This window comes from Patagioenas fasciata, chromosome 1, assembly GCF_037038585.1.
Source record: "Patagioenas fasciata isolate bPatFas1 chromosome 1, bPatFas1.hap1, whole genome shotgun sequence".
NCBI lineage: Eukaryota > Metazoa > Chordata > Aves > Columbiformes > Columbidae > Patagioenas > Patagioenas fasciata.
In genome coordinates, this window is record NC_092520.1 from 20642597 (window position 1) to 20669243 (window position 26647).

At 37.2% G+C, this 26647-nt stretch overlaps 1 protein-coding gene across 2 annotated transcripts in view; it reads right to left on the reverse strand.

Annotated features, from left to right (window-relative positions):
• XPO4 (exportin 4) overlaps positions 1-26647 on the reverse strand; it is an 84073-nt gene that overhangs the window by 10218 nt on the left and 47208 nt on the right. Inside the window, exons 7-22 of one of the 2 annotated variants that reach the window (XM_065831000.2) lie at positions 24405-24517; positions 21815-21972; positions 21368-21542; positions 16630-16806; positions 14309-14451; positions 14048-14193; positions 12566-12743; positions 10729-10888; positions 8898-9067; positions 7828-8002; positions 6797-7090; positions 5924-6104; positions 4306-4424; positions 3250-3380; positions 2361-2478; positions 1058-1150 (exon numbers count right to left, since the gene is read on the reverse strand). In XM_065831000.2, coding sequence (XP_065687072.1) covers positions 1058-1150; positions 2361-2478; positions 3250-3380; positions 4306-4424; positions 5924-6104; positions 6797-7090; positions 7828-8002; positions 8898-9067; positions 10729-10888; positions 12566-12743; positions 14048-14193; positions 14309-14451; positions 16630-16806; positions 21368-21542; positions 21815-21972; positions 24405-24517 — 2531 coding nt within the window. The remainder of the gene's footprint in view (positions 1-1057; positions 1151-2360; positions 2479-3249; positions 3381-4305; positions 4425-5923; positions 6105-6796; positions 7091-7827; positions 8003-8897; positions 9068-10728; positions 10889-12565; positions 12744-14047; positions 14194-14308; positions 14452-16629; positions 16807-21367; positions 21543-21814; positions 21973-24404; positions 24518-26647) is intronic. The other variant, XM_071804100.1, reaches the window with a different exon arrangement.

Consider the following 26647-nt stretch of genomic DNA (forward strand, 5'->3'; position numbering starts at 1 on the left):
GAAAATCATGAAGCAAGTACTCATGGAAACTCTCCGGGCACTTGAAAGAAAAAGGGATGGAGAACAGCCACTGTGGATTTATCAAGGGTAACTCATGCTTTACTAACCTGACTATCTTCTGTGATGAAATGAGGGGGGAGCAGTGATGCCTGATGTTAGAAAGTCTTTAGCAGACTTACACAGCATCCTTATAACCAAGCTGTTTTACACTGTCTAGATGGGTGAAATACTACATGGGTGAAAACACACCTGTATCATTAGCCTACATTTATACAGTCCTAAAATTACATTCAGCACCTTGAAAGCAACCGCAAGGCTGATATGGCCCCCAGTGAAAATGAGTTTGACACCCCTGCTCTAAAGCATTATGGTTAATGGCTCATATTCCACCTGCAAGCTGGTTACAAGTGGCACTGAGAGCTCTCATCTGGCCCTTGTCCCACTAAATACTTTAGGCAGTGACTGCAGGAGGAGAGGAAATGCACTTTCCTCAAATCTATGGATGAAACCAAAGCGGGGAGTGCAACCAGTGCATTCAGGGGCAGGACTGACATTCAGAGACACCTGGTCAGTCTGGGGAGCAGCAGTTCTGCTGAATAAAGGAGCTGAAAGTCCTGGTGGGCAGCAGACTAAGACTGTGAACTCTGGCAGCATACTGGGCTGTATTTATTGTATGTCTTTATACAGCACTTGTTAGATTAGATGTGGAGTACTTGTGTCCAGTCTTGAATTCCTTAATACAAGAAGGATATTGATGAATTTGAAGACTGACAGGTGCTGAAAGCACATGAATTATAAGGATAATAAAGCATTCAACAGGCTGCTCAGAGGGGCTTTGGAATATCCATCTTGCAAGTTTTCAAGACAGTTGGAAAAATCCTGAGCAACCTGATCTGAATTCAGTGTTGACTTCACTTTGAGCAAGAGGCTGGACTACAGACCTCCTGAGGGTCCCTTCCAACCTGAACAAGTCTGTGATTTGCCAGACGCACAGTAACTAACCACTCTCCTTCCACAAATAACTGTTTTTCAGGGTGTAAGTGTCTAAATGCCATACCTGATGCAAACACACTAATGTGTAGAATGCTTCACCTGCTGCAGTTGTCATTTCTGTGTTGTGCTTCTGAAGTACCAGCATATCAAAGACCATCTGAAATCACAAAACAGAAGTAGTTACAGAAGTGTAAACTTAACTTTCTACTTTACCAACATTTGCTGCTGAACCTCATCTTCACTTCTGATAATAATAATGAACATCTATTTACAAAGATCCAAGTTTGTTGCTTGTTTTGGAAAGCCAAGTTCTTTTAGAAGGAGAGTCTTGGCTTAACAGCACAAATTCACATCTCAAAGCACTGAAACCTGCTGCTGATTTATGTGTGTTCTTCAGAGAGAAATGTCATCTCTTGTATTTTTCTCCACAAGCTACAGATATGCCAGAGAAATAACAAAAAAAAAGTCTTTGATCTCCAGAATAAAACAGGGGACTTTTTCCCTCAAGTTTTGGAGACTCTTACAGCTTACAGAAAGCTAAACAGGGAACAGATTTAAAATAATTTTATTATAATTTGAAGTGGAAACTTAGAGAAAAGGCAGAAAGCTATGTTAACTTAGAAAAAATATCAAGACAAAATTATTTAAGGTGTTTCTTATTCTTTCAGCTTGGCTGTTACATGCTTTTAGTGAGCAATTCCCAGAAGTTTCAATGTCAGTTTGTTAGGAAAGGATGTCTTAAGGAAAACCGAAGTCTTTACAAAATCAGAAGGCAAGCACACAAGTTCCCCAATTACTTTGTTCCCAGTTAGCAGGAACCTGGTTGGTACCAGGCCACTCCAAAATTTGATGAGACAGAGAGGATGGTCCTAAAAGGGAAGTACTAAATATGATACTGGATTACAAAGAGGCATAATTCATTTGATACATTGAGTAAATGACAGCATTTTCTTTCTAGTTCCCAACAATGACCTTTATTTCTGCCTCTTGTTTCGGTATTCTACCCAGCCTCTGGTTCACACAACTCTGGAAGCTTTCTATTTCACAGCTTTTACAGTAAACGTAACTGCCAAAATTGTCAATCAGGTGCATTCTAGAGCTTGTGTGCAGAGCATGGATAAATATAAATTACATTCTGAGAGGCTCAGGTCTTTTGTTGATAGGCAACAAGTAATTTCTTCCATCTACACCTCCATTCTCCTTTGTCCAATGTCTCCAGTCCTTCATGCTATCTTTCTTCCTAAACTGGCAGGGTTTTAGGGAATGGGTATGTGTGATCCTGATTAACCCAGTCAGATATGATTGCTGGCCTCCTGACACCTCCTGTATGCAAAAACCCAAAGTAACACAAAACGCTGATGCCTTACCTTAAGAAAGTGCCTTGTTGCTAGAAAAAGGGTTGAATCTGTTTCTTGTGCTTTTGCACACTGTTCTGCTAATGGTGTTACAGCCTCCAGGCAGAGCTGACAAACCTCTGAACTCATTCTGATAGCAGGCATTAAAGAATCAATGTCAGATTTCAATTAAATTGTGGTAAAACTTCCCAGTGGTGTCACTAGAGAGTATTTTAAATGCTTGCATTTTCCAAGATTTCATTATAAATCTGTTTATAAAAATTAAATTAAAAATAAAATAGCAAAGCGGAGGGAAAAAAAGAATTCCAACTTTGTCGCCTCCTTTTATTAACTACATGCTCTAAGGTAACATAACCCTCTCTGACATAACATTTTCAGAAAGAGCCCCTTATGGTCAAGCTCATCTGTTTCTGACACGTGCCGCAGATTAGTGAGAACGGTGCTCCCGCTCGGAGCGGGAGAGCCCATTGGCACCCTGACAGGAAATGCTCTGGAACCGGCCCAGTAGAACAGCAGCGGTGGTTTGTGTTACCAGCTGAGAAACTAATTCAGGAATGGCTTGGGGAAACCAGCTGAAGGCTTATGAAGTTACACACTCTCAAGTGAAGTAATGGAGGAGGCAGGAATGGCTGCCAGAAAAAACTTACACGCTAAACCACTTAAAGGCTGCATTCAAGCAACACGAGTCAGAGGAAATTCAGCTAATACTTGAATCTCAGACACTACAGTGAAACTCTCCATCACCAGAGAGCAGAGAGGAAGAGTCCATTACTGATATATCATTATAGATACAGAGATTGATAGAAAAGGGAAAAAAGTGAAGAAAAAACATCAGACTTTTAACACATGCTTATAAAAGCAACTCTGATTTTTAAACAGTCCCAAGCTCTATAAAGGATACGATGACATTCCTAACTCCAGTGAGTACATTAAGCTCTTAAAGAGGTCCTCTGGAAGTTGTGGAATTTTCTCAGGGAATATCTCACAGATGAAAGTGATTAATTTGTAATATTGATTACACAGGGATGGAAACTGTCAAAAGAAAAACATGGGAATTTTAGAATTAATCACATAACTCTGTCCTGACGTAATTTCCATTTGTACAAAGAGACAGGACTGATGCTTTCTGCTGAAGAAGACAATTTTAGTAGACAACTTCAGCGTCTTTAGAATGGCTACAACTTTATTGGCAAACACTGTGGTACAAGAAAAAAAGATTGCTAAAGCCAAACAGTTGATGGTGGGAGTCTGGTATCTGCTCTATACAAACTCAAGGAGTTCTACTTCTGACATGAGCAAGTCTAGTCCGGTGGGGTAAAGGCCTCATGAGCACTTGGAGCACAGAGGGCTCCTAGGGTACATTCTTGGACTCCGTTTCATCTGAAATGGATGTGGGTCTCATGTTCAGCAAGCAATACCAGGTGACAAAGCACGATAAGAGAGGACAACCAAGATACACTTTGGAAGTGTTCTCCCGATTCGAAGTAGCAACACTAACACAGTGCAACTCAAGGCAACACTGCCCTTCCATTGCTTCATGTTCTGCTGACAAGCTGCTATGATACGAAACGCAGCTGTATTGTGAAAATAGTTAAATAGTTACTACTTGATCCTAGATTTTTTTTTTAATAATATCACTTCTTATGCTTACTATCACATTTCTGACACTATCAGAAAAAGGATTCCATGGGCCACATTTCAGGTTTGGCTAATTGTTGACCAGCATGGACTCACTTCTAGAAGAGAAAAGTTTTGTTTAGGTCCTTCAATTACATACTTTCTTAGCTTATAATATTTCTTTTCAAACAGTATCAAGAACTATAGAACAGTTATTTGCATTTTAAAAAACCTAGAAAACTCAGCTTATGGAGGTGGAATGCATATAGGAATGAATTCTTGGATTTCATTACTATAAAGCTTTTGTATTCAAGCAACTATGTGCAAAAAATATACTTACTTTCAGCAGATCCTGGGACATCAGAGGTAGAACTAGATTAACCCCGTACAAGACAACATCTGCTGCTGATACAGATCTATTTGTAGCTTGTCCAGGCTCATGTCCTCTGAATACTTCATCTGTAGAAAAGACAGAAAATGTTTTGTATAAAAGGAGGATTAAACATTTTGAAGCAAGAGTCCAATTTCTTTACAATAAAGACATTTTTAAAAATAGGGCTATTCCCCTTTCCCCCAAAACACGAGGCACTGCATTAAAATAGAAACTTAGTAAGTGGAGGCTGCCACATCACTCTATATTTATATTCATTAGGATGAAGCATTTCATAATCACGTGTACCAGATGGCATGCTAAACCAGAACACTTCAGACACTCTGAGGGCTCCCTTCCATTACAGAACATTGCATTTGTTTCTAGTGATAGCTGCTTCATGCCTGCACACATAAACAGATAGTAAACAAAATATTACTGCATTTTAATATTTTATATATCTGTTTAGATAGGTTTATATATATTTTTAAATACACGGAGAAAAAAAAAAAAGGAGAGTTAATGCAGAAAATTCTGTAGTTTAGAAGTTGCCAAGTTTTCTCCAGTTCCAGTAAGACATTTCCCATCAACTCACAACTTTACCTTCATAATTCCTGCACTGAGTCAGCAACAGTATCCACACAGCTTGCAATACATTTGATCTCTGGGCATTACATTTGTGCTCAGATTCCTTAGTTTCATGGAAGTATTTTACAGTGTTTTCCATGCAACTAACTTCCAATACCTGACCTCAAACAGAATATGTGACGTGGCATTGAGCTGTCCATTCAAAAGACAAAATCTAAATCTGGTTCTGTATTAGAGTTGTGCATGAATGACAAAAAAATAAACCAAGGTACTGAATTTTGGACTACAAGGTTCTCTCTTTCAAGAGGTACCTCAGAAAAGCCATGAACAAAAACATAGGCAGATTCACTTTGTTACTGAGCGTTTTCTGTGCCAGCTGTACAGGACATGGCAAAACGTGAGTCATGCAAGTGCCTTTCAACTTATTCAAAAGCAACGCAGCACAGCCAAGCTACAAATGGCAGATCGTATTCAGGACTACTGCAATTTGACGTGGCAAATATAGAGAAGAAAGTAACAGGCTGGGATACAAAACAGAACCCTTTACCACAGCCACACACCATAAAGCACGTTCTATGAATGAGGAATACAGAAAACCCTCAAACCTGGTGGAATTTTAATGAGCTCAGCATTTCACAAATGTTGCATCTTGTACTAAGATAATCCACCTGCCCCCTTGCAGTTAAATTTACTATTCTGCCTTCCCTGTGGGTTGTTATAAAACTGCTGCTACTACATGTTCAGACTTGCAACATTCATATTTCAACCTGTTTCATACAGGCCCTATTTATTTTACGAGAGCAATAATTATTTCAGATGCTAGAATACTGTGAAAAGTCCTTCCTTTGCTACTGGCACATTAAATAGCAATTTCCATTTCCTGATCTAATCAAAGCCTAAACTTCAGTTTTCATTTTACCTGGATTGAACACATGCCCCACAATGGTTTTTACAGTTTAGAGCACAAGTTATGGTTCAGCAGTTACCAATTCCTTCATACCTGTATCACTGAAATCTATGAATTCTTTTGATAGAAGATTTGTGAGAAGCTCCATAATAAGAAGGAGATCCTGGTACTGGTCTTCTTCTGCTGTAACATCTATCCGTTGTCGGCCTAGATTATTCTTGGAATACACCTGAAGCAGAGTGAGGCAGGCCTCGTACAAGTTCATGGCTTTGGCCTATAAGATAATGTTAGATAATAAGAAAACTTCCATATGCTGAAAGTGACACACTTTGCTCTAAGATGGTGTTACTTGGTTGATGATACCTCAAGATTTTAATTTCAGTTACATAACCACTTTCTGTAACAACTAACACAAAATCACCAAGGACAAAGCCACCTTAAACAATAAGAACAGTTACAGCCAGATATTGATGTGGTATGATTAAAACAGTCTTAGCAAAAAAAGAAAAGGGTGGCTTGAGACAAGCTGACACATCTCACTAATCACACAAACTAGATTACCAAGAAAATGTCCTGGGGACTCGCCTCAGCTATCGACATTTGGAGCCACAATACACTGTGCAAACCCAGCCTGCCCTTCAGAGAAACTGGAAATGGTTCCAAAAAGTACTTAACATGGTTTGCACTCTTTTGCTACCCATGCACAGAGCTAGATTGGTGATGAATTGTGGTTAAGTTTATTGGTGTAAGAATAGTCTAGATGTCCTGCTTTTAATCTTTGCAAGTGTATGTTTCTGAACAAAGGAACTCCTGTAACAGATGTGACCATATTGCACTTCTTCCTTTATAGAATCTAAAAATCACTACATTTATTTTGTTTAAGAGATATCCCTGTATACACATGTACATGCGTGCACACACACACACACGTACTCTTCCTCTTCTTCCCCCTCTGGCTGTATTTACCTCTCCAAGATAGCAAATTTGTTTATGTGCAACTTCAACAAAGACTTCTATTATGAGATTAACAGTCTCTGGTGTGTTTTTGTATACTTCCATCAATCCAATGCAATTATTAAGGAAGTCCATTAGGAAATTGAAGAGAATTGCTACATTATCGATCTGGGTAGCTTCAGCAATGCCACAGAGTGCTTCTAATGTAGCCGTGATTTCCTGTTTCACTTCCTCCTCCTGACAGATCTGTTGAAAGTTTTCTTGGTTTATCACATTCAAGAATCGCTGCTGAAGTGGCTGAAGAACCTTAAAATTTTTTAGAAGAGTCACATTAAGATAAGCGTATTACTACACGAGATGCAAGGTTTAAGTAATTTAGCAAGCTCATGGGTTGCTTTTGGCATGACAGTACCAGAATCAATCACTTCCAGTGCATTATCGTATTACCTTCAATTACTAATTTCATAGCTTTGTTAATAAAACCAACTTTCTTTCAGAAGTCCAATGCTTTACAAACTCATGCAGTGCTTCCTGATCACATTTCAGCTACTTTGTAGCACCAACCTTTCTGGTATTAAATATCTGAATTTTAATGGAGCCAGGGCATAAAAAACTGGTCAAGGCTCCTCATTATGTCCCACATTAGCTTTTTACTTACTGTCATTAAGTGAATAATTAAATAATTTGTAACACTACAAAACTAAAATAAAAGGAAGAAATTACACCGTTTCAAGGGAAATTCTTAACCTTTTGTAATAGCCTCTGTCAAGTATACTGCTATACTGGCTCTTTCACTAATCCTCCAGGCAATTATTAGTTGTTTGAGTTTAGGTTGTGGTGTTTTAGATATAATTTTTGGCAGTTTATGGGTGCCATACAACTGTTGACTTTAAAGAGAGAATAATTTAAAAAATTATCAACATTAGATGTTCAAAACCAAAAGATTGTGTAGGGGTTGACTTCATGTCACCATAAAATTCCCTAAACTAACTTGTTTTTACTACTTGCTAAATGAAGGTAATAGAAGTATCAAGATAGCTTACCTCTGTCCAGTATTGTTGCTTTGTTTCTGTATCCATATGAGCAAAACCTCCTAAAACTAAAGCTTTCATTAGTGTTCTCTGCACAGAACTGGACAAATAGTGAAGAGGAGGGCTTCGCCTTGCAAATTGTTTAGCTAAATTCCACCAGTTTTCACACTGAATAACTAAATTTGCCCTAGAAGAGGGAAAAACAGTTTAATGAAACACTTCGCAAAACTGTTGAACAGAGCACATCAGGTTACTAGCAGTTGTCAGAAGATTTTTTAAAACTATTATTTTAATTCCCTTATTCTAAGGCTAAATTGCCTTTTGATTTTCACCTTTTTAATGCCCCACCTCTAAGTTTTCTAAAGTATATACTTCGAAAATAGCTCAGTCCATATGGGAGAAAAGCAGGGAAGTGCTTTAGTTTTACACACATACACACAGAGTTAATGGACATATTGCATGGATTAAAAGCTTAGTCTCATTATGTCATGATAAAATAAGCAGTTTATTCCACTCCTCAAGCGTTTAACTCCTCGAAGGTCAGAAGTCTCTCAGCAGACTGAATTCATGATTGCATATATGATAGTGTGTCAATTCATAAAAGTAAAACATTTAAGAATTTCCTGCTTCACAGTTTGTAATACTAAAGGTAACTTTTAAATTTGTCTGAATCCACCAAATCCTGGATTAAAAAAAAAATATTTACGAAACACATTTTATAGTGGCTTAGCCAGTATCTGAACTCTTAATCCGGAAGAACGTGTTCAACAAAAATAAACAGCAATGAAAAATCCTTGCAATAAGAGTGGAGACCAGGAGAGTTTTCCTTTCTCACTGTTTAAGAGTGGGGCACAAAGGTAGGGGAAGGAGAGTGCACTTCTAAACAACAATAAAAATTAGGTTGTTTTGTCAAATATAGGTCTCTCTCCTCACTTTGTCAGACATTTTTTTTTCCATTTACAGTATGTTAAAGTAATTTGACTTACAGAGACATGAAGTGCCCTATATTTGGATTACCTTGGCCAAAAAAATTTAAAGGAAGCAAAAGAAATTTTTTGACTTCCAGAGGTATAGCAACTTACCGCTCTCTCCTTTCCACTAATGTTACTAGCAGTTGTACAGTATCATTTGCAAGGTCCTGCTCTGAACTCCACACTGCCAGGTTACTGATCACTTTTTCTAAAAGGTAACCCACAATCCACTGGGAACCCTCTGTATCAGCACCAAATGCTGTACTAAATGGCAGACTTATCTATAAGAAAAGCATTAAAATGAGTGAGTTTTACAGAAGCCAGAACCCCAAAGTGTATGGTAATCATTGTCAGCAAATTCCTTTCAGCCTGTCACTTCTTCCCTACTTAAAATATACAAATGTTACATCAAAGGCAGAGAATACCTGGAATAGAAAAATCTTTGCCAAATTTATCTTGCAACTTTAAGCACAATACCTAAACCAAAAATTTAGACCTCATTACGAAATCAGGTTTGAGTATGTCTAGCTTTTAACACCAATGGAAGTTTGAAAGCTCCAAAACTAAAAGAAAGACCCCAAAATCTTCTCCCGTAAGTGTTTCTGTGAATTTCCAATGAAATTCCTCAAAATTCAGTGATACAAGTTACTAGAAATAAAACCCAGCTGTTGGTCTAGATTGAACCTGTAAAAACTTATTTTCATCGCAATTTTTCTGCATCTGCTTTCTGCAAATCATTCAATCTATATATATTTTAGGAAACATGTCACATTCTGGTCCTGGCACAATACAATATGCTTCCTCGAAATTGCCTGTTCTCCTGTCTCTAAAAGAAAATTCTCAAGAGTGAAATCCAAGGATTTTGTAATAATTTTGCGGGGGGCTTCCTGCCAGCACACCACTAACACTTCTAACTTTGGAACCCATGATATAGACGTGACTGAGCATGAGGTTTAAACAGAGGTTTCAATCACTTTCACATGTCAACACAAACTAAATGTGTGCATTTCCTATATACTCTAGTTTCGATTTTCACATAGTTTTTCATGTGGATCTCCTCCTTATATGTCCTCCAGTTCTTCCCCAACTAGTACCTTTACAAATTCTTAGCTTTGCTGTAACTACGAGCTGAATATCATTCCAAATATTTACAAGTCTATGATATACCTATTTTTGTTAAGGAGGGGTCTCCTGAAGCGTTAGTATTCTTAGTTGCTTCAGTAGTGGAAATAAAGGGGAGGAGGAGGCTCCCTTCTCAAAAGTTAGAGCCGACAGACCTCCTCAGGATGAGTGGCCTCTGTCAGCTGGCTGGATTACAGTTAGTTCTAGAAGCAAAATCAGGACTGAGGTCTAATCATGATTAGTGCTGTTCAAACACAATAAGAAGTTGCTGTTTACAAAGAATGCACTGTTGAAATCTTGATATATATAATGAGAACATATGAGAACCGGGAGAGGAGGGAAAGTAACGTGACATTAGCTAATGCATACTACTTTGTGATGGTGTTAGATATCTAATTCAGAATTATGACTAGGTTACTTACTACATCATCCATCTAGGGCAACCACTGTATTAGAGATGGGCTGTAAGATCTGATGGATGGTGAGAAGGAGCTTATAAAATTGCTGAAGTCAGTGAGTTTCACCCACTACGCAGCCTCAGAGTGCACTATGCTATTCTGCTTCGGCAATGGGCACAAAAAAAAACATCAATCACATTTACACCAAAACGTGCAAGAAGGGTCCCCTAACAACTTATATTTCTAAATAAAAAGTTGCAAAAACCATCAACTTTCAAACAAATTAAAAAATAAATCACAACCCATTTAGCATTAAAAATCCTTTATCATTGCACTTTAAAATAGCTACACTGACTTCTGCATCCACAGGATAATATTACTGCTACACCAGACCAATTAATTCATGAAAGTTATATCCTTACCTGATCATACAGCTTTTCATCTACTAGGAGGTAAGTCTTTGCCCAGCGCTTGAGGAACCATACAATATCTTTGCCCATCTGGGGGCTCAGGAGGTGTGTGAGATTTGCCCTTATTGCTCTAGATTCTACTTCTGACACTCTTAAAATAGCAGACAGCAACCTGCAGATTTAAAATACAATGAGGACACTGAGAATGGGTTTTTGGAGAAGCATTGCAACTACCAAAAACTTTAATTTTTCAGGAAATATGACAGAAAGAATAGGATAACACAGAGTAGTTCAAGTCTAAGGAAGTAAAAAGCACCTGAATTTCTTGTTTCTTTAAATGCAAGGAGACAGAGACAGGATAGACTGGCAAATATTTTCTAAAAAGTCAGAATATGCATGAAAAGATAAGGAGATTATCTCTGACATCAAAATCACTGCAACAAAGAATCCTCACAAGCATTCTGACATTGAGGGAATGAGGACAAATTGATTCTTCCTTCCCTGCATCATCAAGCTTGGTGACCAAGTCGGGCCTAATGGTGCAGCTTTTGCAGTGTGATGCACATCGAAGAACAAATACAGAAAGGACCAGTTATTTCATTTGCATTATTGCAGAGAAACAGCGTGAAACAGCAGCTAACCAGGTGATCCCATTAATACCATCAGTCCATAACATTACATTAAATATTAGAGTTTGTGGTATATCAGTCCAATTTGGTAAGAATATGATAGTGCACAAGGAATTCAGGCATTGACAGTCTAGTTCTTGAAGACATTTCAGAGCTATTGCCAGAGTGCCTTATTTAGATTTGATTTTTTTCCTGTCACCACTGGGACATTGTATCAAGAAATCCTGTTTGTTGGCCACTGCCTGGAGCTGCCAATAGCATCTGGCACATCATTGCTAATGAAGAACCATTTTTTCTAGCCTCTTCCAGAAAAGAAAACGTTAAGTACAGAACAACTAATCTTGGGTGAAGAATCTTCCATGTCAATTAAAAGTGGAATTCAACCTCCTGAAGTGTGAGGATTCAAGTTGAGGAGGTATTATGGGCATCAGCCTTCTTGTGAAATGAGAACAGAGATCCCCTCTCCTGCTCCTTGTATAGTCTAATAGTGAGTGACAGGTGCACATAAGTGACAACAATTCCTCCTGCACCGAGAATCAATTGAGCTGCTACTGCCAGGCTGCGGCAGTAACTCATGTGCCAAGTAGACAAGCTCACTGATGCTCTGGAAGGCACTTGCTTAAACTGTACATGAGCTGAATGAATTATAGAGCGCATAGGATATTATCTAAATAATTTGATATAGTGGTATTTTACAATTGAAGTAATTTTAAGGACTTTCTGTAACAAATAGATCAAAGATGGGCTTTCAGTAGAGATACAAAACCATTTGTTTATCTCCAAGACTTTTAGGCCATCAATCTACTCACTTCAGCCTTCCCATCTTGACTCAGTTTTATCTGTTTTGATGCCTTACTCTCATTTTTCTTCTCAGTCCTCCCCTGGATCACCTTGGCTTGAAACACCATCTGTATTTATCCTGCCTTTCTTTAAGCTAAAAAAATCCCCAAACCCACAACACTTCATCTTTTCTTAATCTGTCTTTTATAACATTGTCTTAATACGTCTGTTATAGCATTGTCTTAATACGTCTGTTATAAAACCATTCTTAAAAAATACTTGCCCTTATTTTAATACTAGTTAGGAGAGATATTTATTTTCCAGTGTTCAGTATTTACAAATTGCTTATTTACTTCTCAAATTCACAGAAGTCCACTCACGTTCCTTTTTTTCTCTGAAAAAGTATGTAACACACTTAATAGCACGAGATGCATCCTTACCTAATTACAGAATCAGTTCTGTTGTACCCTGGGATGGAAGAGGCCTTTTCTCCTGGAGATCCCAGAATCTGAAGTGTTGTATTGATGTCAACCTCAGTTGAATGTTTAATGGAATATTCCATTACTTCTGGAGGTATTAGCGGAGTCTCTCCCTGAGTATCATTAGCCAAGAGGTAGCCTTACATTAAAAAAGAAAGAGTGATCACAACTTCCTACCCTATATTAACTTATGGCTTTTTGATTAGAGAATCCATTGGCTTAACTGCAGACACCACACCAGAATCAAATGTTTATACAAACCCTGACTTGACTGTTTAAATACATCTAAGTTAACTTTAGAATCTTTAAAGCCAAAGTGACAAGAAACTAAGTCTGGAAAAGAAAGCACCAAATTAAAAAAAAATGAAATAAAATAAGAGATAAGCTTTGCTTCATGTAGAAGTACCACAGTCAATTGAACTATTAAGGGGAAAACCAACCAATCAACCAGTCATTTTGTCAGTTTTTTCTCCTTCTGTTATGTGATTAAAAGGCCTTGGTTTTACAGCTTCTCCACCAAGTCCATCTCATTTGGGATTTCTGCTCTGCTAACATTTCATCTCTGTCAGAGGCTTTCAGACACCAAGCACATGTGCTATAATACAGTCTTCCTTGCATAGCAACTGCAGATCAGGTGAAGCATGGGTTTTTATACCATACCCTGGTGTCCAGATAATTAATATTAATCCCAGCTTTAGTCACAGTCTTCAGTGTCTGATCTGACAGCCATCTGTACATTACTCATACAAACTCCATCCCACAGTGATACAAAAATATTATGAACACATTCATGTCAACATCCGAGAGTGACTAAAACATTCAGATGTTCAAGAAGATCTCACAAAATATTTCATAAAGTATACATTTCTCCTAACAAAGTACAGACACTGTCTTAATTGTTATTATGTTTTGCAAACAGATGCAAACCAGTTCTATCTAAAAATCAAAACCAAAAAGGTTCAAAATTCAAGTTCCCTGAGACGTAACAAAATGGCAGACACGGATCTCATCAGCACTGAGAGACTGTGTAACTTATTTGATTCCAAGTAATACCATTATCCTGATCTCATGTTGATTCCCTTATAAAGTCATGTGCCCCCAGACAATACAACTGATACCATGAACAGACTAATTTCTTCAATAGCTTGATGGCTAACACATCTCAAAAAAATCTCTAACAAAATCAGTTGCAGGAATTTCCAAAGGACATACCTCATGTAAAGGCTCCATCATTCTTTTAAAGATAATGTTCATGTTACTCAAGGCAGATGAAGTAAAACAAAGACTCTGCGAATAGCGTATGGAAGATGAAACCATCATAAAGGATACAATTTATAGTCAATTAAGAGTAGTTGATATACAGGCTTTTTTTTTTTTTCCCCTGAAGTGTACCAGCTGCAATAAGAATACCACAATAAACACCATTTAAAGCTGTTCACTAACCTGTGACTAAAATAAGCCAATGAATATCCTCATACAAATCATCAAGCACTTTATTGTCAATTGTGCCTGATGCCGGTGAGGCGAGTAACTGCTGCTGGTGTCTTTGCAACTGCCCATGGAGCCTTGTCACTCGGTCTTCTAATAAACTGTGGACAAATAATAATAAAATAACTTCACTGTTTTTAAATTGTCTTGGCAAAGTCAGGCTTTTCATACTTGAATGGCTTTATTGACTTGCATTAATGACTGGGGTTTTTATACCTTGTAAGAAGAGGTATACAGTGTTCTGCAGCAATTCTCCCCAGCATGCCTACGCTGGCCAACTGGTCACAGAACTGGTCTCTGTCATCTTCCTGCAGTTCACTTATTTCTTCTTCTTCCCGAGAGGCCACACCATTGGCAGTCTTGGTTATATTTCAACAAAATTAGAAGCAATCAGTTATGGTTATGCTTGTTAAATTGTCATCGCCATAATTTTCTACATGATTTTGGTTTCTTCTGTCAAGGTGTTTTGCATGAATGAACAACAGACTTACACTAAATTAGACGTAAGAGTTAAACAGGAGTAAACACGGCTTCATATTGTTTTGAAATCAACCTTTCATAAACTCATTAGCAAAATGCCACATTGAGTTGATTGTGTATTTGCTATACAAGTAAAAATATTCACTGTTTGTGAAGAATCAAGGATAAGAGTTATGAAAACTGATAATTGTTATTCGTAGGATAAGCATAGGCTGGACAATAGCAAACCAACTTCTTTATACCACAGGGTGTATAAATCTGCTCTGTCGAGCACCCACTGCTAGAAGTGCAATACAAGGTACTGAATTACTGGCTCACAGATGGGCTGCAAACCCAGTGGTCAGAAAATCGCTGAAGCACATTTGCATTGCAGATCACGTAGCAGACCAAGAACCATTTTAAACACTGGAACTTCCACGCTTTCCCTATTCATTAGTCAAAGATATTCTCAGTTGTCTGACAGCTTACATAAATCACAGAACAGGTAGTATTTTCCATGGTAAAATGAAAATAATTTCTTTCATTGAAGATTTTCCATAACCCATTGTTCATGGGGAAAAAGCTTTAAAAAGTCAATGTTATAATCACACGAAAACAGAACGCTAATATAAATCATCATTGTCATCATCTCAGTTTTATTTCCTGCTGATGCAGAAGTTGCCATGTTTGATTTCTCAAAGCTTTCTCAATTGGCTGCATTATAAAACTAAAATAGTAACCAGACATTATTCCTTGAAGAGATGAACCATATGTAGAAACTAAGTATCAATGTTAAAATGTTTTTTAAAAAATCTCTTAAAGAATCATAAAATTTACACAATTAACAAAGTAAAATACAAGTGACAGAGAAAGCTATCGGTCTACTTTGTTTCTACAAAGGCTCTGGAAAACTGAATCCTCACACAATTCCTTACCCAAAGTGCCTTTAACCCATCTTTTCTTTAAGTAACCCAGCAAATCGTTCTTTTTTGGTGACTTCAAAGTTGCAGCTGCTTACTGAGGAGTGAGCCTCTGCTCTCAAAGCGGAGACTGAAAGTTCCTGCTACTGCTTTGATATTGAACAAGCAGCATTCTAAAATGCCAGCTGTGGCTTTTAAAAGGTTACCCATGGGATAAACGACTTATCTCACAGAATGACATGAATTAACCTCTGTATACAAGTTATGTCAAGACCGCTTGACACGAATTCAAAGTTCTCTGGTGAAATATTTCGCACTGTTTGGGCACTGTTATTACCATCTGTTACATATTGAGATAGCAGAATTAAGTTTTATATGGTACTTTTTAGAATGCAGTCTCTTGGAGATCTTTGCACAGCATCGAGTTAAATAGAGATTTTATACAGTTATTGAATTGGATTTATGTAATAATTAATTCATCCAACATCTACATCCAACTTTCTGTATGAGAATCTATTTTAGTAAGATCAAAACTCCTGGGCAAGAGACTAAACTGCCTTCTTTCTCAATAGTTCAAGAGATACCTGAGGTACTTTTAGGTTTTCTCTACAACAGTCACCTCAAAAATTCAATTGGGAATTCATGTATTATTTTACACAAAAGAACCACATACTATTGCAAGTTTCTTCTAGTCTGAGCATAGTCATTCTACATTTTTTAGGTATTTATGCATGTCAGTTTTACTTTGAGAGTGTACTTTGAAGATAAGGTACGGGAGGTAACCATATAAAAGTCTTCCAGTTTCATTGGGGATTTTAACTAGGACCCTAGACCAGAGAAGATGGCTAAAAGTTTAGTCATTGCGACTATGGGAAGAACAGTAAAATGCACATTGATCTGAGCAACACCTTTCCTTTTTTTTTTTCCTACTTCAATAAGGTGATTTCCAACTTTGTATTCTTTTATTTCCTCTTCAGAGTAAGAGACACAGACTGAAAAAATGACATCTGAGTAACAAATTCAGAAAGTTTTCCACTTCCAAAATCACAAATAGTAATTCTACACTAGCTCCCTTGAGCTACCTAAAATAGTACACCCTAAAACACATGGGCTAGTTACTATATATCATCATCAAGAGCTACTAGAACGAAGGCTTACCAAATTCCTTGTACCATCAGGAGCAGCTAGATGGCACTGAATGTAGGAATTAAAGACCTGAACAGCATGTTGGGTAAAGAAACCTTTATGGAAATGTTTGTCATCTTGTACCAAAGTAAGCCAAGATTCCAGCAACTTATCATATGCTTCCATATATACCATGTCATCTTTGTCAAGCTGAAAGAAATAAAAGGAACACAACAAAAATCTTAATCCTAAACTAAATCAGAAGAGCATACTTATATTCATTATTATTTAACAGATGTTCTTCTAATGCTGAAGCAAACAAACAAACATCAGTCACAAACCCCATGTAAGGATAGCCAAGAAAATACCAGAATGAAGTGAAGCAATGCATCCAAAGCGTAAATGCAGCTTTCATGTTTGCTTTAAAAACCAGTCAAAGCATTTAGTTATTTCTCTTCATGTCATGTTCAAAACCAAAACAAGTGTTACATTAAGCCTTTAATGCATAATTACCTAAATACAGGAGCTACTGAGCTTTTACCGCAAAGATGCCAAGCATCTCAGGTCTTATTAGTAACATGAAGAATTGAGCCTTTTTTTTTTTTATTTAGACAAATATAGAACATATGCATTAGATTTTTTGAAATAAAGAGAGAAAGTATGATGACTCTCTCTTCCAGAGGAAATCATTGTAAGATTGCACGTGTTCAAGAAACCCTATTACAGGCAGCCAGTTCTGATGATATGCAACTTCTCATTCTATGAACAAATAAAAACTGAGAAGAATTTCACAGAATAGGCTTGCACCTCTAATTGCTTAGTGCATTTTAACTGATGCTTCCTGGTTTTGGTTATTCAAATGTGTTTCTACACAGCATACAACATTGCAACAGGAAATAACATACCTGAAAAAATACAAAGTCCGGGGTTACAGGCAAACTAAAGAACATGGATAACAAAGAGGACATTTCTTTTTACAAGTATTGTAATGCACCTATCAACTTTTTGATTTGATGCAAAAATTGAACTTTAGTAAACATATCCAACTTCAAATGACTTTGTGACTGTGTAGATAAACATGCTTCTAAAGCAGGACATTTCTTTCTTCTAAGAAGCCTTCTCAAGTTTTAACCAAGAGGATTGATCACAAAAGTTACTTTGAGATAGCAGATTTTAGTAAAATGATTCCTTAATGAAATAAAGAGATATTAAGGCCTTAATCATGTTCCAGACAGAAAAATTCCTGACTTTCAGTGAAGTTACAAACACGGCTGAATGAACAGCCAAGGAAAAGAAAACACTGGCTGGATGACTGATGAAGAGGGAAAACTGATATCACATTGGAAGCATTTCAAGATAGCATCACAGCATCATTTTATAACTGCAAAGTGATCATATTTACAGAAGCTAAAATATGGGACACACTGATGCAAGTGTGAAAACAAAAGCTGAAGATGAGAGAGAGAAAATTGTATTCAACACTACCATAAGCCACAAATTTAGGATGGACACCGCAATGTCTTTTTAAAACTTCGCTAAAAGACATGCAAATTTGTAGATAGTCATTCAATCCTGAAATATTTTGACAGGAATCCAGAGAACAGACAGACGTGTTTTTATGAACAACAAAAGAACTCAAATCTATCAAATTCATTTATTTGAGGAGCTAATAGAGAAGTTAATGCCATGAAAAAAAAAGTTCTTAACACTTTATGATATTCCCATAAAGAAGATAGGATTATTAAGTACCTCATAAAGTATGTGCCCAAATAGTAGAAAGAGTTTATCCTGAACAAATTTGGTTACAAAAGAACCTTAATAAAAATCCCCAATCCTTATTTCAGATAAGCTACAGCTGCGCTACCCAAGATGTCACACATGTAAAGTGCCATGCTGCAGAATGGGGAGCTGAATCATTCTGGTGGATTCAGCAGAACCAACAGCAAAGCCCAGTTCACCACTCAGATCTTCAGGGGAGGCAAGATACAACCAGTGAAGTCAAAGAAAAATTGCTGAATTTCTCTAGTATGGGAAACAAAAAGAAAACTGCTACTTCTTCCTTCACCCTCTGCTGAGCCTCTGAAGAAAGGCTGAGCCCCACTTTGAAACCCTGGCAAGCAGCAACAAGATGGTAAGAGCTGGAAGCACAGCAGAGAGGACTAAATTCAGTGATCTCTTCCATCACATATTTTTTAAAAATATCATGAAACAGCAACAGTACATTAAGATTCACTTTGATACAACTGATATATTTCTATGTGACTCTTCATCCAACATCCTGTTCATACTCTTCTCTAATTCAAATGGACTACTTGATTTCTACTTCTGCAGAAGTGTTGGACAAGCACCCTCTCTCCAAACCAGTGCTATTAAAGGAAGAGATCAGTGGTCCAACTTGCACCATGAACTAACCTCCAGCATTGCTGAAGCTTGCTGCTCTCCACCAGCGCAGCCATTCAGGAAAATGCCCCAACTTCTTTCAGCCAATCTCCCCAACCCCAACAGGCAGGTTTGAACATGATGTTTGGATTGTGGGGTTTCCATCCTTTGTTGAAAATCAGCATTAGCTGCTTTGAAGTGGTTTGCATATTATGGTTCAGGACCTCCCGCTTTTGACAGTTTTCATAGCAGGTCTTCAGCTAAGTAGATCCCTTGTGCAATGTTCACATGAGCCATTCTGCTGACATATAAATTGGCAGAAATATGGGGAAAACAGCTTTTCCGACCAGCAAAGCTCATGGAGTATGCCTGCCTGCGTTCTCCGGCACTTCAGATTTCTGAAATGCAGTAATATTCTCTCAGGACTCCACCGAGTCTAATGCACACAGTATTTCATCTATCAAAACCTCTTAATTACAGACAGCACATGAGCTCCCCGAAGGCGTCACTACAACCGGTCTAAGCAAGCAGCTTGGGGAAGACATTCTCCACGGCTGGGACACTGCTAAGCCAAAAGATTGTTTTCAGGGATGCAAAGTAGTATTTCTACGGGCACAGCACACTGTGTGTTTATGCCATCCGGACTGTCAGCCATAGGTTAAGTCTCAGCAGCACACCTTACTGCTGACACACTCTCAAGGTGTAAGAAATTTTTTTTGAATGCCCACCACCACAGAATCCTGTATGATTCTGGAAACTGGGGAAACAGTGTGAAGTTGAGATATCTGTAAGAGCTGTGACAGAATGGAAGTGGTGAAAGTGTGATGTTTCTCTTTCCACAGAACGATTTGAAGCTACAAGGACAGTGAGAAAATTCTTAAAAGAAAAAAAAATCTTGCACTCTCTCTTTCTGATGTTGCTGAATCTGAGAACGTTTAAGTTTAATACTGAATAGACTTTCTTCACCAAAAACTATGGGATAGGCAGCCACAGTTTAATAGGCATAACTTAGCCAGTCATTTCCAAAAAAACCTCTTTGTACCAGACAGTGATACAATCTCCCATAAGCTTTTGCTGAGAGATGAAGTGTTTTGAATGGTGTTATGTTGAGCACTGCTTTCATTAAACATGGTTATATATTCTAGATCTCAAGTAACAAGAAGCTAATCAAGGAAAAAACATCCCTTTAGTCCCTTTAATTTAAATGATAAGTATCTATGGTTTTGTGAATCTTTTCTATAAAGGCTTCAGGAGCATTCCCCTAAATGTCATGGTGAGCACCAGAACACCTGTTCAATGTTCTACTAAATAATCTAAAAAGCAGGGCAAGTTTGGACCAATAGGGTCTGGAAAGTAGCTGTATTTTAGATTCTATATTTAATCATCAATTTCTCGATTAAATTTTCAAGTGTGTTCATGTCTTAAGTGAGCACTGGGCCGAATGTAATACATTTTAACATTGCAAAGCCATGATCTAATCCTCTGCAATGAATTGCTAATTAAACATACCTATGATCTCAAAGAAACACATCCATCAACTTTTTAGCTAAATACTTCGATAATTATTTTCCAACTCAGGTAATTAAGCCCAGTCAAGATAACAAGACTGGCAAAATCTCATACTTTTTAATGATAATGGGGAAATACTGGCTAATATCTTGATAGTATAATTTTAAACCAATAGCTACTACACATATATAGCTCAAGTGCAACATTATTTGCCTTAATTCTTATGGTCATCTTTCCTTACACTAGGTCTCCTTCATTTAGAAGCAGACAATTTACTGACTATCCCAATTGCTCTGTCATGTTACAACTGAAGTTTGAAAGAAGTAAACAAACAAAAGAAAATCCTCTGAATTTGTGTGCTAGATTTGTATACAGAATTACTATGTCAGCAACGAAGGGACGATTTGAACAGTTTAAAAGTATGGGGTTAACACCAGACCTTAACAGCAACATTCACTCGAAACAGAAGTTCCTGACAGCAGTTAATTTTCAGTGAGTGCATATGTTCATATAATCATTTTAAGCTTTCAGGACTGTAGTTCGTTCATTACCTACAACAGTTTTCAGAGAAGTCCTACAAGAGCAAGTCAGCAATACTGAAAGACTTTAATATTTTAAAATTAATTTGTTCTTTTTAAAATGCAAATATGAAACAGGTGCTTTAAAACAAAACAAATCTGAAAGATACACATGGTGTAATTATGTTCATTACGCTGCTTGAAACAAAAAGAAAATTCTCTCAGATGTGATTTCAGAAATAGCTAGAAGAAAACCACTGAATTCACAACAGTTACTACTAAAACAGCCAAACTCTCACGTCACTTATGCTTATCACAAACAGAAACAAAAATAGACTACCTACTATTTGAGAGCAGATACTTACCACTTCTTCCAAGGCAGCACTTCTTCCAAAAGAACACGTGAGGTGCGCAAGGCAGTTAACGAATGAAGAGAAAAGTTCATTTGGAATGGCAGTTAAAATATTGCGAGGAAATACAGTTATCAGGTTGCTGATAATACTGGAAATTCCCACTGCTTCAGAGTCTTCTATTTCAATTCTATAGATAGAAATAGCAGTTAGTTTTTTGCCATTAAGAAAAATTGTAAAAGTGAACTGATTTTGTTGATACATTTTCAATCAATAGATCTATCTCATATTACTGAAGAAGCAACTACTTTAAACTGTCTTTTCTTAATTTCAGTAATCCAACAGCAAGCACAAATTATACCCAGAAATAAGCAAGCCATACCAGGTCTCCACACAGACACGCTGCACTCCAAACGAAAGATTAAAAGATGCCATCTAAATTTAGAGAGCAGGCATACATACCCATTGATCGTATTCAGTAATCCCTCAATGAAGTGTGCCAGGTAATCAACTTGTGAACCTTCGTCAGGAAAGACTGGCCCGTGCAAAGACGCCAGCTGTGCCAGACACTGTAATGAATCTTGGGCCATATCTGTATCTTCTCTGATTTTTCGATGTACCTTTCAGGACGTGAGATAGTTAATAATACAAGGAAAATAGGGTGTTCTTACAACAGTCACATGGCTCTCAATCCAAAAGAGCACACACCAAAAAAAGCTTACTATAACTTCCATTCAGTCAGAAACGCAGGGGTTTCTACAACTCTCTAAACCATAGCAAATGTCAAGATCGTGTCTCAGCTCAAGAAGTCACAAGCCTGGAATTAACTCACTGAAACTAACATTTAGTTAAGTCTCACCTACATGTTGAAATTGAACTGTCTACTGAACGTTATGTCTTAAAGAGAGAAACAGATGCCAGCCAGTCAGACATACTGCTCCTTCTAAAAACAGCAATAATGACAGTCATCTCTATTATGCTAACTATGCCTAGGCTATGGAGTCTTGCTAAAGTTAGTCAACAAGTTCAATCAAGATTATATAGAAGCTTCTTTAGCAGAGGTAAACACTGAAGGCATATACAAAAAGGAATGCATCACTTCCTTGGCAACACCTTACATTATACAAGGCCAACAATAATCTTCCTGCATTTCTGTGAACTGCTATGTCATTACTTCAGCTGGTGAGACTTTCTAGAGTCAAATCTTACTATTTCAGGAATCATATTCTCACATACTTATTTTAATTATCAAGTATGGATATAAAGAATTTTCTTATGCTAATGCCTCCTATTTTTTCACAGAAGATTTGCCAAATAAATAAATACAGGGTAGCTTTTTCATCCAGAAGCAAACTTAGTTAAATTACTTCAGCAATATTATAAAGTTATTATACAGTCAAAACACAGACCATTTCTCTGTGGCGTTACAGTTGCAACTTCACCCAACTCATAACTAGCTGGATTAGCTGCACAGTTAATCTCTGAAATCAAACTAGCAGAAGAAACAAAGCCCACAACAGAAGTGCCCCTACTAATAGACATCCCACACTAGGCTAGATTAACATGGCAGTCCTGCCAACCTCTGCAAGGTTCTTAAAATTTCTTACATGGGATAAATGAAAATAAATTGCTACCGTTCACTTACATTACTTCAAATAGTAAACTAATACTACAAGCCTCAACCATTGCAAATTGGGAATCTAAAACCAAAACTGACAGTATGCTGCCCTGGCAAGCTCTCACTCAAAAATAATCCAACACAGGCAGGTTTTGGTTACTATTAAATAAAATGCAAATGTATTAAAATAACTCTGCATGTTATTCAAAACATTATTCTTATAATGAAGAAGAATTATAAACCAAGTAAAGAAACAGATATCTGACTCTGAGAACTTCATGCTATAAAATGAGGAAGGGTTAATATGTAAGCCAAAAAGTTATTTGCATGTAGAGGTTCACAGCTGACAGTAGCAACTGTCTGGATAGTCTAGACAGCTGTTCAGATTGTGTGTAGCTGCTAAGAGTTCTGGCAGTGATTTTTTTTCACCTTTTCAAAACTGCTGGAACAGACAAACTTGCAGTAAAAAAAAAAAAAAATATATATATATATATACATATACATATATATATATAACGTATCCAAAAAATCCTATAAAGTAAGGACATGTATCCAAGCACATATCAGTTAACTCTCAAGCAGCACTGCAGAGTTATATTTACTTTGTCTAATAGCGACTTCATCCAAGTTTTGAGCACATTATTTCTTTGCTTTGCAAAAATGAAAATAGCCTGATAATGCTGAATTCTCAGGTCCAAAGAGATGTAACGTAAGATAAAATAGCACAGTAAACAAATTTATTAGCCAATATATGTTGTTGCTGCAGTAACTTCTAGCTGAGCAAAGACCACTAACTTCTCCCTCCATCAGCAGCAGAAAGAAAACAATACTAATTTTTTCCAGTCTTAATATAATGAGGTTTTTAAGCTACAGAAATTGAATATTATATTCTCCTAACCCAACTCTACCTCTTTCCCATCCCTCCTAACTTCATCTGTTTTAACTTGTCTGGATTTACCTTCTGCTGAGAAAAGAGATGCAGGATTCTCTAGGCTGAAACTGGCTAGAAAACTGCAATTACGTTACTTATTTTCAGCTGCTCTGTTGAGCAAATGCTTCAAGATCAGCAAACACATACTGTTCATTTGATCTTTTTCAAGAGCTGTCACACCGTATCCGAAAGACATTCTACTACTGCTCACCTCTCTCGGTTTCATTTGATGAATACATGGTCCAACAGTATTAAATGCATAAAAGTTTAGATAACTAAACACCTTTCTTCTTTTGCTAATGGTCATCAATTTGAGGCAATTTATAAGCAAAATACACATTCAGAAACCTAGGAAAAATATTTGTTTGCTTTGATAAGCTAGCTGAAGGTAACAGAATCAGTCCTACCTGATGCAAAGGAAGAGTCCAACAACACAGTTTTAGAACAGGAAGGAGCTGCTTTCCCTGTGGTCTGGACTACGAAAGTTGAAGAAAGAAACTTACTGTAAAGAAAAGCTCCATAACTCTGCTGTCCAGGAGGGTCTCACGCCAGGATTCTGTTGGCTTTAGCATCACATTTTGTGAGGATTCAAACATAGCTATATAATGTCTGCCCAGTTATCTGGTGTCAAGGTCAACAATAACATTCCTACTTGGCTTTAAAAAAATCCTAGATACAACAGGATCCATTCAGAAAGAATGTAATGGAAACAAACTTTAAGCCTCTTCACATACACAGCATAATTCATGCATGAGGCCAAGGAATAAAAGGTATTAAGTATTGAAAAAAAGAATGCTCCAGGAATGTTAGATAACAGTTTGATCATAATTATGAGACATACCATAGTGATACGATCACTTTGATAACCAGGGTGTCTAATGTGACACAGCGAGAAGGGAAAAAAGCAACCGCAATTAACAGGTGTTAAAATTTATGCAAAATGGGAAATCATTTCCTAAAAAATTTTCCTGGCAGCTTTTAAAAAGGCCTTATGATAGCTAAAGATAGCTCATTGAAATCCATATCCTATTTTTCTAAATAGCCAGATATGCATCACAGAATGCAGATATGTTATCCCTGCATTAATCTACATTTTTTAATCGCACTGTGAAGAACAAAAGCATAAGGCACCACAAGGCATTGTCACATTAAACACGTTTGTAAGAGACGCACATGAAGAATGCGCACACCATGAAGCCGGGATATTGCTGCACTCAATTCTTACCACTTGTTTGGTGTAACTTAATTTACAAAATTGAGCAAATGCTCTAGTACAGAAAGAACAGACACATGAGCAGAAACATTTAAAGAGGCTGGTTACATTCTTCTTCAGTCTGATCATGCAGAGGAGTGTTTATCAAACGTTTTTGAACGTGCTTCTTTCTACGACACCCCCCAATCCAAGTAGTAGAGGTAAAACTGTGTTAACTCAGCAACTTGTGTTTTCATTTGTCTTTTTTAAACCCTTTGTATCCTCTCTGATCCCTTTCTAACCCAATCACCAGAGTAAGTAACAGCATGCTCAGCTGCATGTAATTGACTTATTTGTAATGAACTGCATTAACTGTTGTACTGTAAGTCATCAGGTATTATAGAAAACATGTGTCACAAAGTATTTGTATGTCTAGAGAAAATAAATTTCACAATGGTATCATTTGAAAGCAGATCCCTTAACTTTTGATGGGTTTTGTTTAAGAGAACAATATCTAAAGCAAATATCTAGCTTAATAAGGATTGTGGCACAAGGCAGAACACACAATTTTAGTTTATTTACACTTGCCTTCTGAGTTCTGCCAAAACCAGAAATTCCTAACACCGCTGTGCAGAACCACATTCCAAAAAAGCAACATTTTCCAGAGCACAGTACCATGTGGACCTTCACTGGGATATGTGTCCAGAACTGGTGTCAGCACATTATCATGCATAAGAACAACCAGGGATTTTCACATTAGTGCAAAACAAAACCAGTTTCACCATTTTCAGAATTATCCATGTGTGCTGAACCATACTAGACGTGCATTATTTCAGATGGGGAAAAACTAAAAATCACAGAATTGTCCGTTTTACTTCCATCTGAAACACAGTTGTCATTTAAATTATCAAAAATCCTTCAGTTCTCCCAGATTAAAAAAAATATACAGGCATGGAATTATCACATGCAAGCACATCTTACCAGGAGTAATATTACAAATAAAAACTACTTTTATCTGGAAAATTAAACTATATTGTTTTTCCTTTTCATTTGGAATGTTTTAGAAAAAATGGTATTTAAAAATTGTCCTTGACAAGAGTGTCCTTTGCTGTAACTCTCCAATAAACAATTGGCTTGGAAATGAAAGATAATCATAGATACATTATCAATCTCTGAAAATCAATTTGCTGTTCACTAGGTGGAGCCCACAGATGGGACCAGCTCCATAACACTTTTCACGTGGAATGAAAGAAGGGCTAGTTTGCTGTCACTATTTTAACAAGCCTCAGTATTTAGCAGCCCTATCCTGTTATTTTTAGTACTCTTTCTCACACTAATGGACTGATGACACATCTGACAATAGCAGATTTGTGGGTAAAATATCTGTTAGCTGGACAATACAAATTATGCCTGCACCTATCATGGAAATCTTACACCAGTTTTCTATTACGTACTAGATGTATGCAAAAATCAGTGTAAGTTGGCTATGGAGATGCTTCCTGCCATGAAATACCTTAACCTATTCTGTGCTGTGGTTCAGTCTTATTAGCAGCA